The sequence below is a fragment of the Scyliorhinus canicula genome, chromosome 19, assembly GCF_902713615.1.
Source record: "Scyliorhinus canicula chromosome 19, sScyCan1.1, whole genome shotgun sequence".
NCBI classification, from domain to species: domain Eukaryota; kingdom Metazoa; phylum Chordata; class Chondrichthyes; order Carcharhiniformes; family Scyliorhinidae; genus Scyliorhinus; species Scyliorhinus canicula.
This window is the reverse complement of record NC_052164.1, coordinates 98,594,047-98,611,036: the sequence shown is the minus strand read 5'-3', so window position 1 is coordinate 98,611,036 and position 16,990 is coordinate 98,594,047. Positions and strand designations below refer to the sequence as shown.

The following is a 16,990-nucleotide window of genomic DNA, read 5'->3' as shown; positions in this document are numbered from 1 at the left end:
TTAAATTGATAAGGAAGACGTATTGGAAAGGCTATCTGTCTTAAAGTCAATAATGCACCAGAACTTGATAAGAAGAATCCAAGGATAATGAAGGAAGTGAGAGTGGAAATAGTGGAGGCACTGGCTATAATTTTCCAGTCTTCCTAAGACTCGGGGTGGGGCCAGAGGACTGGAGAATGGCTAATGTTACACTCTTGCTCAAAAAGGGTGCAAAGCTAAGCCAGCAACTGCAGACCAGTTTAACCTTGGTGGTGGGCAAGCCTTGAGAAAATATGATAGGGTCAAAATTAATGGACACTTGGGAAAATGCAGGTTAATTAAGGCAAGTCCTAAAGGGTGGTGCCCAGTACGAGATGTAATACTCCAATAGAGGCCAAACTAGTGTTTCTTAAAAGTTTTGACATGACCTCTTTACTTTTGCACTCTGTGCCCATATTGATCAAGATGTAGAGATGCCGGCGTTGGACTGGGGTGAGCACAGTAAGAAGTCTTACATCACCAGGTTAAAGTCCAACAGAATGGTTTCAAATACTAGCTTTCAGAGCACTGCTCCTTCCTCAGATTGATGAATCATTCACCGGAGGAAGGAGCAGTGCTCCAAAAGCTAGTGTTGGACTTTGTAAGACTTCTTACCATATTGATCAACCCTAGGGTGCCAAATGCTACACTCTCAACCTGTCCTGCCACCTTAAATGATGTATGCACATATACGCTCAGATCTCTCTCCTCCTTTAGAATTCTTATGGGCAAATTATATTTAATTAACTTCTGATGAGGTAATAGAAAGGACCGATAAGGGTAATGCGGTGCACATGGATTTCCAAAAGGCATTTGTGTTGCACAACAGACTTGTAAGCAAAATTAGAGGTCATAAAATAAAGGGGACATGTGGTAGTATGACTAGGGGTATTACGGTACCTGGGAGTGTGAGCTGCCATTGGTGCAGAAGGCTCGCTGCCCATTGGCCCAAGTGTTGTGTTCTCTCTATTCTCATTGGTCAAGAGGAAGGTAGCTCCGTCTACGAGGCGGGGTATAAGAACCCGTGTTCCCCAGCAGCCAGGTAATTTCTGTACTCTTGCTACTGGGCACACTTCTTGCTGATTACAGCCTTTGATTCGGACTACTCCTTCGTTTTCGTGTCCATTGATTGCGCATCAGGACAGTAGGAAACTGTACAGAATTGGCTGAGTGATGTGACAGGAAACAAAGAGTAGTAATGAATGTTTGTTTTTCAGACTAGAGGAAGGTTTATCGTGTAGTTCCCCATGGGTCCGTGTTTGGGCCACGTGCTTTTCCTGATATATATTACTGACTTAGACCTTGGTATGCAGAGCACCATTTCAAAATTTGCTGATGCACCGAAACTTAGAAGCATTGTGAACCTTAAGAAGGATAGAACTTTGGGTTGGTGGAATGGGCAGACAAGTTTCGGATGTAACTTAATGTAGAGAAGCGTGAAATGATACATTTTGGTAGGAAGAACGCATGTGAAATAACGGGTCAGGGTTTCTGCCCCCCCCCCCCTCCCCCCTCCCCCCTTACCGGTGTGTTTTCCCATGGCGGCTGCGGCTCGCCAATGTTCGCCGGTGGCATCTTCCAGTCCCGCTGATGTCCACAGTGCTTTGTATGGCCTGCCCGTCCTGCCGCTGGGGAACCAGCGGTGGGGGATGCCTTTGGTCGGGGTGGAATATCCTGCTGGTGGGAAGGGGCACTAAGGGTCCAATTCTAAAGGGGATGCAGGAGTAGAGAGATCTGAGTGTATATGTGTATTATTTAAGGTGGTAGGACGGGTTGAGAGTGTGGCATTTGGCACCCTAGGTTTGATCAATATGGGCACAGAGTGCAAAAGTAAAGAGGTCATGTCAAAACTTTAAAAAAGCACTAGTTTGGCCTCAATTGGAGTATTACGTCTCGTACTGGGCACCACCCTTTTGGAAGGACATGAAGGCTTTGGAGGGGGTGCAGAAAAAAATCATGAGAATGGTTCTGGGGATGAGGAACTTTAGTTATGTAGGAAAATTGGATAAGTTGGGATTGTTCTTCTTGAAGAAGAGAAGGTGGAAAGGAGATTTGATAGAGGTATTCCCAATCATGTGGGGTCTGAACAGAGTAGATCAGGAGAAACTGTTGCCATTGGTGGAAGGATGGAGAATCAGAGAGGTCAATTTAAAGTAATTGGCAGACGAAGCAATAGTGGCATGAAGAATAACTTCATCGTGCAGTGAGTGGTTAGGATCTGGAATGAACTGCCTGAGAGTGTGGTGGAGGGAGAGTGAATCGAGGCTTTCAAAAGGGGATTGGATCATTAGTGGAAAGGGAAAAATGTGCAAGACAATGGGGAAAAGGCAGGGAAATGACACTAGGTGCATTGTACCTTCAGAGGGCAAGTATTGACATGATGGGCTGAATGGTCTCCTTTTGTGTTATAACCATTATATGATTCTGTGATGATATTTAATTTCCTCAGCTATGGTCATGCCTGGTGCATATCCAATGTAATCCTACATTATTTCTGAGCCAAGAGCCAATGTCTGAAGATTTTCAACATCATTAAACCTTTGAACAAAGAGCTGTCTATACAACACCCCTTTCTAAGTACAGGAGCAAGGTTCTCTTGTACAAATCTAGGCAGGCTCTTCACCCTCTATTTGCCATCAAAATGTCCTTTTCCTTAATGCACAAAGCACTGACAAGAATAAGGTTTTGTTTTTGGCTCTGTGATCAGTGTAAGTGCCGTGGATTGTAAACGAGGAAGACAAGATAATGGAGGCCTCTCTCACAGAAAAGCAAATGGAAAATTGATCATAAAAAAGATATTTAATGGGATAATTTTTAATGTGGATGTGGATATCTGAGGGATAGTAATTACATTATGAAGTGAAGGCCTGTTGAGAAAGGACAGGGAATAGATACCCCACCGCAAAGCCACAGCTCTTGTCTGAATTGTTATCCCCAGAAGGTTTGTCTACTTGATGCTTACTTTTATTGTGTCTCTCTAATTGTTGATAAAAGAGGTTCTAATAGCCCTGACAGGACTTCACAAAACTCACCCACCAACCCCCCGCGCCGAATCATTTTATCCTGACCTTGATTTAGCGAGACCGAGAAACATTTAAAGGAGGAATTGAATCTGCCGCATAACAGAACCACCGAGAATGGCGTGTTCTCTTTCATTTATTCTTTTATGGGTTGTGGGTGCTGCTGGCAAGGCCTGCATTTATTACCCATCCCTAGACTGCCCTTGAACCGAGTGTCTCGCTAAGCCATTTCGGAGGACAGTTAAGAGTCAACCACATTGCTGCAGATCTGGAGAGACACGTAGGCAAATTTCCTTCCCTAAATGGGAATGAACATGGATTTTCGAGACAATCCATGAGAGTTTCATTTTCCAGGTTTATTTAATTGAATTTAAATTCCTCCAGGGGCCATGATGAGGTTTGGATCCATGTCCTTCACACTTTAGCGTCAGTGGTACTAGTCCAGTACCACCGCGTCAACTGATATTGAGTCTCGGACAAGGTTATCTGCATTCTGCAGCCCTCTTTTCCCCACACTTTCTCGACACACTGTAATGCTTTCCTCCTTTTCATCTATTTATCCATTTGCATTTCAAAAAAACTATTGTGGACTTTATTTCCACCATTGTTTCGGATAGGACACTCTGTATTTTGACCCTGACCAGACTGCAGGAAGAAAATTCTCCGAACCTCTCTGAATGGTCTTAAATTTAAGCGCTCCAGTTACCAGTTTGCTGAGATGCACACAACAAAGATGAGATTCAGATGGACCATAAGCACCAGCACAGACTGATTTGGCCGAAAGGCCTCATTTCATGTCATTCCTGGCTCTGATGAAAAGAGCTCCTTCGTAGATGTCAAGAAAGGCTCCCTTGCTTATTTCCTCACTGACCAGATAGTTTTGATTTTTTTTCTTAACTTCACCCCATTTAATGCCTGTGCCAGCTTTCCCCTGCCCCCTCCCCTGCCCTTTTCCCACAGCCCAGCACACCTTTCCTTCCAAACATTATCCAATTCCCTTTGGAAACTTATGATTGAATCTGCTTCCCTCATTCTTTTAGCCAATGCCATGATCGTGTCACTCTCCTCATTACGCCACTGCACGGTGGCACAGTGGCACAGTGGTTAGCTCTGCTGCCTCACCGCTTCAGGGACCTGGGTTCAATTCTGTCTGTGTGGAGTTTGCACTTTCTCCCCATGTCTGCGTGGGTTTCCTTCGAGTTCTCCGCTTTCCTCCCACACTCCAAAGATGTGCAGTTTAGGTGGATTGGCCATGGTAAATTGCCCCTTAGTGTCCAAAAGATTAGGTGGGGTTACTGGGTTACGGGGATAGGGTGCAAACGTGGGCTTAAGTAGGGTGCTCTTTCTAAGGGTAGTGCAGACTCGGTGGGCCAAATGGCCTCCTTCCGCACTGTAGGATTCTATGATTCTAAGTTTCTATTATATAATTTTGTCTTTATAGTTTTTGGTTCTTGGATCGTTAATGGGGACAAACCTTTAAGTCGAGCAGAGGAAGTAAGGAACTCAAAGTGTCAGAATAGTGCACTGTGTTATAAAGTCTTGTATTGGACGTAGAAGAACCCAGAATTTTTTGGCATCCGAGAGATTGGAGGGATTGGTTTTGATTGGTTGGCTGGTGGTCAATGGATTGGGCAGGGACAGTTTTCTGCCCGGCAACCGACAGTTCCTGTCGGGTAGGGTTTTTTCGAGAGAACCCAGGAGAAGCCATTGGTCCCTCAACGTGGAAGCAGCTCTCTCTCTCTGCTCTACTGCCTAATGTCTGAAGGCAAAAGCTTCTGGACGCTGAAAAGGCTGTCTCTCTCTCTCTCTCGAATGCTGGCTGCTCGTTATTTCTGTGAGTACAGTGAAAATCACCAGAAGCTGAAATAAAAGAGAACATCCATCTGAAAGTCAAGATGAAGAAGAAACTAACTGGAAGATGTCTATCTGAAACAAAGACTGTATCCTTTTACTTTCATCATTCTTTTACCCCCTCTTTCCCCTCTGTGTTTGTTTGTCCGTGTGTGTGTGTGTGTGTGTGTATAGAGAGTGGGGCGAGTTAAAAGAGGGAAGGGGTTAGAAATTATACAGTAGTTAACCAGTTATATTTATTGCCTACTTAATTATAGTTACTGTTATTCATAAGAAGTTAACTGTGTTTAAATTTACAAACCATGGGCGGCATTCTCCACTACCCGGCGTGACGGAGGGTGCCGGCGTAGGGGAGTAGCGCCAACCACTCAGGGGTCGGGCCTCCCTGCCAGCCCCGCGCCGGAGCGGTTTGCACCAGAAGGCTGGCCGCTGACGTCACTGCCGGCGCATGCGCGATGTGGGGTTCTCTTCCGCTTCCGCCATGGCGGAGGCCGTGGCGGACGCGGAGGAAAATAGTGCAGCCAGGGCACTGGCCCGGAGTCTGAGCGGGGGGCCCCGATCGCGGGCCAGGCCACCGTGGGGGCACCCCCCCGGGGTTCGATTGCCCCCTCCCCCCAGGACCCTGGGGGCCCGCTCGCGCCGCTGATCCCGCCGTTCCAGAGGTGGTTTAAACCTCGGCGGCGGGAGAGGCCTCCTAGCGGCGGGACTTCGGCCCAATCGGGCCAGAGAATCACCGCAGGGGCATCTCCGATCGGAGTGGCGAGATTCCGCCGCCACCACTTCCCGGGTGGCGGAGAATCCCTGCCACGGCGGGGGCGGGATTTTAGGCGGCCCCAGGCGATTCTCCGACCCTGCTGGGGGTCGGAGAATTTCGCCCCTGGTGACTGATTATTGAGCAGCCGCAGGCCTTGAGTATTTTAAAATAAATGTTCATTTCAACTGTAATGCGACATCAGGTCAAGTGGGGCTGGAATTGACTATGCACTGGACCACAGTGTCGTAGCAATGTCACTTGGCATTTAATCTTGCCTGACAACACTCCTGTTGATGTTTCAGTGTGTTACGGACGCTGCATGAATGCAAGTTGTTACTGACTTTCCTCTGCTCACCTGTATGCAGCCAGCTACAGAATGTGAAGGTGCAGTTCTGCTTGTCAAACGGAAAGGCATATATCTCCAGGCTGCAAGCAGACACAACCTGGATTGGCTTGTAGTTTTTAACGGCGCCTGAGGAATTCACGTACACATAGGGCAGGTACGGTGATCTGCCCACGTCAATGCTGCATGAGGAAAATAACATGGCTCAGTTATGTATATCTGGGTTGGGCTCACAAACTCTGAATGACATAATAACAATAATAATCTTTATTAGTGTCACAAGTAGGCTTACATGAACACTGCAATGAAGTTACTGTGAAAATCCCCGAGTCGCCAAATTCTGGCGCCTGTTCGGGTACACGGAGGGAGAATTCAGAATGTCGAATTCACCGAACAAGCACATCTTTCAGGACTTCTGGGAGGAAACTGGAGCACACATTGGAAGCCCACGCAGACATGGGCAGACTCCACACAGACAGTGACCCAAGCCGGGAATCGAACCTGGGACTCTGGCACTGTGAAGCAACAGTGTTAACCACTGTGCTACCATGCTGCCCATAGAGAAAATCAGGCAGATACAGAGCCTGACAAACCATCCAGTCAAGGCAGTATTCATGTGGTGAAACTAAACAAGGGACATAACATAGACCCTTAAAACCCACAGGCATGGTTGTGCTCTCACTGACAATAAAACTGTTCCAAAACTTTCCCCCTCGTGAAGTTTATAATTTATCCTTCAAAATGTTAATAGCTGAGAGAATAAATGTGGGACTGGGAAACGTTGCTTTTACAGCACTGCTACTCTCTTTATTAGTGGCTGTCCATTGTGAAGCAGACATGCAGTCCTACAGTGTCAGCTATGGGCTGTGGCTTAGTCGGTACAAGTCATATTTGTGAATCAGAAGGTTAGGGGGTTCAAGGCCCCCTCCAAAAATTTGAGTATGGAACTGAGGATAACATCGCAAATGGTGCTGATAGAACATAGAACATAGAACAGTACAGCACAGAACAGGCCCTTCAGCCCTCGATGTTGTGCCGAGCCATGATCACCCTACTCAAACCCACGTATCCACCCTATACCCGTAACCCAATAACCCCCCCCTTAACCTTACTTTTTAGGACACTACGGGCAATTTAGCATGGCCAAGCCACCTAACCCGCATATCTTTGGACTGTGGGAGGAAACCGGAGCACCCGGAGGAAACCCACGCACACACGGGGAGGACGTGCAGACTCCGCACAGACAGTGACCCAGCCGGGAATCGAACCTGGGACCCTGGAGCTGTGAAGCATTTATGCTAACCACCATGCTACCGTGATGTTATCCAATCATCAGGGAACATCCCAACTTCTGGCCTTATGATGCAGGGAATGTCATTGATGAAGTAGCTGAAGACGGTTGGGCCAAGGATGCTACCTAGAGGAACTCATGGTCTTAATCACATTGCTATTTGTGGGACCCTTATGGATCATTTGGATGCTGAGGTTCTGAAATTGCAACATTGACAACATTGTAAAAGTGTCTTGGGATGTTCTGAGGTTGTGAAAGGTGCTACATAATTGCACATCTTTCCCGTGAGGAGTTTGCACATCCTCCCTTGTGATTGCATGGGTCTCACCCCCATAACCCTAAAAGATGTGCAGGGTAGGTAGTTTGTCCGTGCTAAATTGCCTCTTAATTGGAAAGAAATTGGGTCCTCTAAATTTATTTTTAAAACTTAAAAAAAAACTGCACATCTTTCTTTTTGATTATCTTGGTGAAATGAAAAATCTGTTCAATAATAAAAAAAATAGGGAAAAGTTCCCTTAACTACAGTTCACAAAACAATTGTTACTCACAACTCTTGAATTAGTACATCAGGGATCCAAATAGTTTCAACAGGCAGCGAAATTTCATTGATGCCATCAAAGCTTGTGGGGTTCCACATGAGGAACTCATCCGTCCATATCTGCCACAAGATTACAGGGAGACTATGTGAAGACGCACGGATATACTTGTGATATTCTTTACGATAGGCTGTGGAAGAGTACGACCTGTGGCTGGGTGTTGGGGCTGGGCATCAGTGGCCCCGGCTTGTCGATCCAGATCGCAAAGGTTTCAAATTTAACTCCTGGGTTGTGTTGCATTGTTTGATCTTATGGTACCAAGCCAACGATTGACCCCTGAGTCAGAGTTCATGACCTTGATTGTCCTGCAGTGACCTCTGCCGCAACGTCTGTGTGCATTGTACTTCAGAGACTTCAGAGCAAAATCTTGGCCGACACAACACTGCAGTGTTTAGGGAGCCCTGCACCATTGGAGGTGTAGTGGATGGGATGTCAAATTGAGATCCTGCCTGCCCTTTCAGATCTGACACTATTTAGAGGGAGAGAGTTGTCCCGGCCAATATTAATCCTCAACCAAAATCACAAAAACAGATTATCTGGTCATTATCGCATTGCGGTTATGGGAGCTTGCTGTGCACAAATCAGCTGCTGTATTTCCTACTTTACAACAGCGACTGGACTTCACTCTTACCTGTAAAATGGTGAGGGACATCCTGAACTGTGCTATATAAATGCAAGTCTATCCAACTATTTGTAAGGCACTGCCAAGTCATGCTGCTTTTGGCATGGAAATAGGGAAGGAGAGAGGTTGAGAAAAAAATGATACAATATAAATGAAAACTCAGAAAGATACATGGGGTCCATAATGCTATGGCTTGGCGGTCTGGTATTATTGGCAGGTCAGAAGAATATTCTGTGCTCGATGCGCTCAGTATGTCCCTAATAGTGAATGGGCCACTTTACAACTGTTTATTTATTAATATTTGCTCATGGGATGTGTGCATTGCTGGTTAGGCTGGCATATAAAGCCCATCCCTAAATGTCCTTGTGAAGGTGGTGGTTGATGTACCGTCAATTACCACCAGACGAGAATGGTGGAACAGTCGAGGCTTTATTGAACAAGATGTTGTGCCTCCTGTAGCTAGAACCAGAATGGCTGCAGCGCAGGAGTGCACACACATTTATACGCTGCCTGCTGGGCGGAGCCAGCAGGCAGAGATTTACCGTTATACCTGTAATATATGGGCAGTGCCCTAATACATACAATATAGCACTAGTGGTGTTTACCACAGTGGTGAGCTGCCTTCTGCAGTCCATCTGTTGTAGGAGACTCCACCGAAGCCACAAACTATATTGAAGTGAGACAGAAGCACGTAATTATAACTCGTGTGGCGGCTGCGTGCTGAAGATACCCAATTACTCATTAACACTGCATCCTACAGCAAAGGGGGGGGGGGGGGGGGGGTGAGGCGGAGGGGGCACACAACTTTACAGTTAAGACTTCTCTCTTGTGCGCAGCCCTCTCCTTCGAACAGAATCACTCCTATGAGTTTGCTCGGCCTCTAGATTCCAATTCTTCATGAGGGTCTTTGTTTTAAAAAATGAGACACACTAAGTGATTTGGGGCGGGCTGCAAGCCTTTCATTGATGCCAGCGCCTGTTATTCCCACCCCGACCCCTCTAGTAGCGCTCCAGGAGCAGTACGTTTCAGGCAATGGGAGCTCCACAAGAATACAAGAATATTTAGGCCATTGCATTACACATGTTATGGGTCTGATAGAAGTTAATAGATTCATATGAAACATACCTGTTGGTACCAGATATTTGTTCTCAGCTTTTGGTTCTGGCCATCCTGAAAACACAAATTTTGTTTCAACAGGGGACATTGTCAGTTCAGATCAATGTTTATGCAAATCTGCAAGGAGAATATTCATCAATACCAGTCAATTATTTAAACCAATCCATCAACATCAAATATGCCTAACTAGCTTTGCCAGAGGTTGTTGTGCTTGGGTTATAATGGTGGCGGGTAAATGGTCAATGGGCAACATCTTGCCTCTTCTTGAGTCAGAAGATTGTGCGTTCACTCCACAGACCTGAGCACAAAGCCCAAGCTGATTGTTATTTTAATTCTTCCATGGTGTAAGGGCATCATTGGCCAGGCCAGCATTTGTTGCCCATATCAAATTGCCCTTGAACTGAAGTGGCTCGGTCATTTCATGCAGCAATTAAGAGTCAACCACATTGCTGTGGGTCTGGAATCACGTGGAGGCCAGACCGGGTAAGGATGGTAGATTTCCTTATTCGAAGGGTATCATGACTATAATAACATATGCAAGGCGATGGGGACACATTGATTGATCGACATATGACACAAAGCTGGGTGGGAGGGTGAGCTGTGAGGAGGATGCAGAGAGCCTTCAGTGTGATTTGGACAAGTTGAGTGAGTGGGCAAATGAGTGGCAGATGTAGTATAAAATGGATAAATGTGAGCTTATCCACTTTGGTCGCAGAAACAGGAAAGCAGATTATTATCTGAATAGCTATAGATTGAGAGAGGGGACTGTGCAACAAGATCTGGGTGTCCTTCTACACCAGTCACTGAAGGTAAGCAAGCAGGTGCAGCAGGTGGTAAAGAAGGCTAATGGTATGTTGGCCTTCATTGCGTGAGGATTGGAGTGCAGGAGCAGGGATGTCTTTCTGCAATTATACAGGGCCTTGGTGAGGCCATATCTGGAATATTGTGTGCAGTTTTAATCTCCTTATCTGAGGAAAGATGTCCTTGATATAGAGGGAATGCAAGGAAGGGTTGCCAGTCTGATTCCTGGGATGTCAGGACTGGCGTATGAGGAGAGATTGAGTCAGTTAGGATTGTTACTGGAGTTCAAAAGAATATGGGGGATCTCATAGAAACCTATTAAATTCTAACATGACTGGACAGATGTTCCCGATTGGGGGGGGCGGGGGTGTGTGTGTGTGTGTGTGTGTCCAGAACCAGAGGCCGCAGTCTGGGGTAGACCATTTAGGACTGAGTTGAGGAAACATTTCTTCACCCAGAGAGTAGTGAGCCTGAGGAATTCTTGACCACACAAAGCAGTTAAGGCCAAAACACAATGGGTGGGTTTCTCAGTCCCGCCACGGCAGATTTCTGATGCTGCACGCCATTGGGATTCTCCGTTTCGCCGGCTGGTCAATGGGGTTTCCCATTGTGGGGCAGCCCCACACCTTCGGGAAACCCCCGTGCTGCCGGCAAAAAGAAGCATCCCAACGGCAGAGAATTTGTGTGTTTTGAAAAAGCAATTTTTTGGTTGTTTTTGGGGCTCATAAATTATTATGGGAAGTTCGTCCCAAACCTAGCCAGAGTGAAACGGCAATTGGTGTCATCTAAGCTATTGTCGCACTGCCATCCATCGAGACCGCTCGTCGTCACATGTACTCTCTTCCCGTACGGCATTGGGATAGTGTCCTCCCACCGGTCGGATGGAAAGGCCGATAACAGCATGGAAAGATTACGCCAATCATTCAGGACTCATGGGATTCCAGAGGTGCTCCATACCATCCACCCTCAAATGCTTTGCCTGAGCGGGCCGCCAAAACGTTTAAACGAGGTATCAGGAAACAGAACATGGATTCCCTTATATCAAAGTTGGCACGGTTTTTATTCAACTCCCGAATGATGCCGCACATCCCAACTGGAGTAACGCCGGCAGAATTGCTGATGGGCCGATGCCTCCGGATCCACCTGGGTTTAATGTTCCCGAGTCTTGGTGGGAAGGTAGAAATGAAGCAGGATCTCCAGAATAGGTACCCTGATCACTGAACGCATGTCAAAGGTTTCAAATTAAGGGACACTGTTCACGGTCGGAATTTCGGGGATGGCTCTCAGTGGATTCCAGGGACTATAGTGTAGGAAACGGGACGTATACGGTCGGGACTAGAGAGTGGACCATGTGGAAGCTCATGGACCACCTCAAGGGCAGGAATCCACCCCCCGCCCCACCCCCGGAGCAAGCCACGATGGATGAATCTGTGCCGAGATCACCCTCTCTGCCATCCTTTAGTCAGGAAACACTTCCCACATATGGACACTGAATCCTCAGTATTCTCAGAAGATGGCACAATCGGAGATGGCCCCCCAGCAGGGCCCCTTTGTCGTTCTACACCTCCCGACAGGATATACACCCACTGACCTGGCCCCACAGCTAGTGGAAGCACAGCCATGGGCAAAATGCCGAAGGAGACCCTCTGAACAACCCATTGCAGAGAAACCAAACCTTCAGACTTGGGGGGGGGGGGGGGGGGGGGAGGATACAATCAACCTCACGAGACCCATGGGCACACATCAATCAATCTTCCTATTGAACTCCTAGAATACGATTTCCCCTGCTCGTAAACTCACCCGTCACTTCCGGTAGTCTCAACTGGGACCTGTGAGCTGTGAGCCACGATGCGGCCGTTACTTTATATTTACGAATTAGATGTTGTTAAATTCACCTTCTCGGGCCTCCCTGAGCTTTTATAATAATTTATGAGACAAGCTTAATTAATCAATCAATTTGAATTTAAACTTCACCAGCTTCCATGGTAGGATTTGAATCCATCTCTCCAGAATATTAGCCTGAGCCTCTGAATTACCAGCCCAATAACATTATCATAACGTCACCATCACCCCCTGCTCTCTATTGTAATGCTGAGGGAGTGTCCTATTGTTGGAGTCATCATCTATCGGATTATCTGGTCAATATTTCTGCTTGTGGGTCCCAAATTAGTTGCTCCATTTCCTACGTTACGACAGTGAATTCTAGAATGGCTGTAACGTTCTCTGGGACATCCCAAGGCTGGAATGTGAGGATTCTATACGTACGTGGCAGGATTCTCCACCCCGCCGGCAGCAGCATTCTCCACCCTGCCAGCCGGCCCAATGGGGTTTCCCATTGTGGGCAGCCCCCACGCTGTCGGGAAATCCCCGGGCGTGGGTGCGCTGCCGGAGAGACGGAGAATCCCGCCAGTGGAGAATCCACACAGTTTCATCGTACACAAAGCAACTACAAGCAGGAACTTTGTCGCTGTAAAATCTGATTGTGTTGTCATTTTATGACATTTAAATAAGCAAAACACATCATGTGGCATACATATACATGTGTCTTGAGAATAGTTTTCTCTAATGGTGAACACTTACCACTTCCAGGACAGCATGAAGGATGAAGTCAATGTAAATGGTTGTGGGCTGTGTCCAGTCTTTAACCGGTCGAATTGCTTTGTTGTAGTTTGTCAGTAATTTCTCCATTAGTTGATGTAATGTTGAATTCTGAGGGGGTGCCGTATAAGCAAAACCTCCTGAAAATAACAGAACGTGCCAAGTTGATCGGCAAAAGAAACAGGGGGCCGATGAGGGGAATTAATTTCATGCAGCAAGTTGCTATGATCTGGAATGCGCACCCTGAAAGAGTAGAGGAATGCTTGTGATTGCGAAAGACGTATCGTTGTTGCACAACTATTTAAGGTGAAATTTACTTTTTTATTTGAAGCATCATTCACCTGTTAATTCATGTTTAATTTATGTTCATTCTGATTGTGTTACAGTAAAAGTTACAAAAAGTGACATTTGACGGTAATTTCTTAATTTGGTAAATTTGGTTATCTTGGTGTAAAGTTCCCCCATGCAGATTGTAACTGATCTGTGACCTAAAATTATATTTCAAAATATCTAATTAGGAGCACAAATAATTGTGGAAGTTGATTAATTTTTGCACTCAGGAAATTGACTCAGGATGTTTCCTGTACAAGTATCACCAGTTTGCCTTGAATGGAACTGAAAGTTCAGAACCATAGACTTCCTCCAGCACAGAAGAAGGCCATTCAGTCCATCAAGTCTGTACTGACCCCCTGAAAGAGCACCCTACCTAGACCCACTTCCCCACTCTATCCCCACAACCCCACCTAACGTACAGAGCCTTGGACACAAAGGGGCAATTTATCGTGGCCTATCCACCTAACCTGCACACCTTTGGACTGTGGGGGGAAACCAGAGCACCAGGAGGAAACCCACGCAGACACGGGGAGAAGGTGCAAACTCCACACAGACAGTCACCAAGGAATTGAACCCGGATCCCTGCTGCTGTGAGGCAGCAGTGCTAACCGCTGTGCCACCGTGCCGCCCACATAGCACATAGTAATGGGCAGTGTGATTCAACAAGTTATGCACTGTTTCCAAGCTGAATTTCTATCCAACAGAATTCCTCTTGCAAAATCCCTGACATTCATCAAGCTACAGAGTTTCTCTTGTCCCAGCCACCAATAGATACGAACCAATAGTTTGCTCTTGTCCCAACCGTGCTCAGCACCTTCTGTTTCAAACATTGAAAGGCACTGATCTGTGAAGTTCTTCCTGTCCCAACTACTAATAAGTCTGTATGAGCCAAATGAAGTCCATTTGCCAAGTGAGAAACACTCAGAGAGTAGTGGCTTTTTCCAGGGTGGAGGGAGGTCGACAGTGGTTTTCCCTAGGAGGCTGTTTTAGATCTGCTGCTCTTTGGGTTTATATTAATGACCTCACCTTGGGTACAAGAGGACATAATTTCAAAGTCTGCAGATGACACAAACCTCAGAAACGTAGATAGCAGCGAGGAATATAGAAGCAGACTTTGGGTGGATGCAGACAAACTGAAGGAATAGGCAGACACATGACAGGTGAAACGTAATGCAAGGAAGTATGATCATGGGTTTTGAAAGGAAGAATGAGGTGAGGCAATAGAAACTAAATGGCCCAATTTTACACAGGGTGAAGGAGCAGAGAGACCTTCGAAGGACATATTGAAGTAAAACGCCACAGATCCTCCGCACTTAGTCTCAGGAACGCTGAATCCAGCCCAGGATCTTTGGCTTTATAGGTGGGGACATAGCATACAAGAGCAAGGAAGGGACATAGCATACAAGAGCAAGGAAGTTGTGTCAAATCTTAAAAAAAATATCTGGCTAGGTCTCAACTGGAGTACTGTGTCCAATTCAGGGCACACGTTTTAGAAAAGATGTCAAGGACCTTGAAGAGGGTACGCAAGAGATTTATTACAATGGCATCAGGCCCCAGGAACTGCACTTATGTAGAGAGAGAGACTAGAGAAGTTGCGAATGTGCGCAGAGAAGGTTAATGAGGGGATCCAATAGATGTGTTCAATATTGTGAGGAGTTTTGATGGAGTGAATAGGGAGAAAAAGTTTTTCCGCTGGCAGGAGAGTCAGTTAGAAAAGGGAACTGGTTTAAGGTAATTGATAAAAGAAAAGGGAGATGACGAAGAGAGTATTTTTGAAAGTAACAAGTTGTTGTAATATGGGATATGCTTCGAGAGATCAAAGCAAGCCTTTGTGATAGCTTTCCAAAAAGGAACTGATTAATACTCAAAAGAGACAAATGTGGAGAGATCTGACGCAAGAGCGGGGGAGTATGTGGGACTAATTGGATAACCTGTTTGAACAAGAGTCTTCCTGTTCCAACTACGAACAGATAGTGGTCTATAAAGATTATCCTGTCTCAAACCGTAATGGACGGCCCCAGAGAGTATGTCATGTCATGAGTTCCCGTACAGCCTCCCCGAACAGGCGCCGGAATGTGGCGACTAGGGGCTTTTCACAGTAACTTCATTTGAAGCCTACTTGTGACAATAAGCGATTTTCATTTCATTTTCATGCCCCCACCTGCTAATAAGTGGGGGATTATATTTATTACTGCAATGCTAATTTTTGCTTTCAGATCTTCAAGTGATCCCGCCAGACCCATTCACCGTGATATTCGTGATATAATTTGATGGTTATGACATAACCCTTGTTTAGGATTCTCATTTGAGGCCCACTTCATTCGAATTCAATTTTCAGCACTTATTCCCGACCACCGTGGCCTGTTAATGGATGTGCGTTAAGGGCCTGATTTCCAAAGTAATTATGTCTCTGAAGAGCTGTTTGCCAAAGCGCACTTACTGTGCAAATGATCACTGTAGAGATTTTCTACTAGCTAATTAATGCTTCGATCATGAGCCTGCAGGACTATGCTGTATTCTCCAAATGGAGAGAGTTAACGGGGAACATCAAGATTTTCTTAAACCTATGCCTCTTTTCCTTTTAACATTAACCTTTGAACGACTGTTTTACTGGGGAGGGGTGTCTGAGTGGAATTCTGTTACTTTTAAATACCCCACGATATCTATCAGACACGAATGCAAGAAGTGATGTAAGCCTCAGATGTCTAACTACATGCACTAGGGGCACAGAGTTTTCCCCCCTTTATTTTTAATGGAGTGAGGGTGTATCTAGCAAAGCCAGTGTTTGCTGTCCACCTCTAATTGCCCTTGAACTGAAGATTTCAGAGGACAGTGGAGTCAACCACATTCCTGTAGGTCTGGAATCACATGTAGCCAGAATAGAGTAAGGACAAGCAGATTGTATCAACCCCCCCCCCCCCCCCCGCCCCCCCGCCCCCGCCCCCCCCCGCCCCCCCCTGCCCCCCCGCCCGCTGCCCCCCCGCACTCCCTTTACAGGACACTCGTGAACCAGATGGGTCTTTAGAACAATTGGTGGTATCTTCAAGGCTGCTGTTTAGGAGACTAGCTTTACAATCCTGATTTAGAATATAGAATTCCTCCAGTGCAGAAGGAGGCCAATCAGCCCATTCGGCCTCTGAAAGAACACCCTGTCTAGACCCACTTATTAATTGAAATCAATTTCTAGCTGCCGCTGTCGTGAGATTTGAACCCATGTATTTTTGGAGCATTAGCTTGGGCCTCTGGATTACCAGCTCAGTGACATTCCCACTATGTCATCATCTCCCCAGTTATGAGGAGAGTGCTTATGATTTTCCAGTTTGAAATGAGTGAAGCTTTGTGCGAACAAAATCCATTTGGGAAAAAAAAAATTATCGTTATAGTTTGTGCTTCCACAACAGTTTGAAGAACTGAAACTTTCGGCATCAATTCAAATGTGCAGTTACCAAGTGAAATAGGTAAATAACTTAATTTCAATCAATGGGCAGTTTGATAAACAGAAAAGGAAGAATAAAATAGAAGGATAAGTTGTACATTATAGAGTGTATTCAGGACTGCACGGTGGCACAGTGGTTAGCACAGCTGCCTCATAGCGCCAGGGTCCCAGGTTCAATTCCAGCCCCGGGTCACTGTCCGTGTGGAGTCTG

General features: G+C 46.2%; 1 protein-coding gene across 1 annotated transcript in view; it reads right to left on the bottom strand.

Moving 5' to 3' along the window:
- Window positions 1-16,990, bottom strand: part of htr3b (5-hydroxytryptamine (serotonin) receptor 3B) — a 35,458-nt gene that overhangs the window by 7,113 nt on the left and 11,355 nt on the right. The window contains exons 3-6 of the mRNA XM_038778808.1: window positions 12,993-13,150; window positions 9,621-9,665; window positions 7,826-7,935; window positions 5,999-6,168 (exon numbers count right to left, since the gene is read on the bottom strand). Coding sequence (XP_038634736.1) covers window positions 5,999-6,168; window positions 7,826-7,935; window positions 9,621-9,665; window positions 12,993-13,150 — 483 coding nt within the window. The remainder of the gene's footprint in view (window positions 1-5,998; window positions 6,169-7,825; window positions 7,936-9,620; window positions 9,666-12,992; window positions 13,151-16,990) is intronic.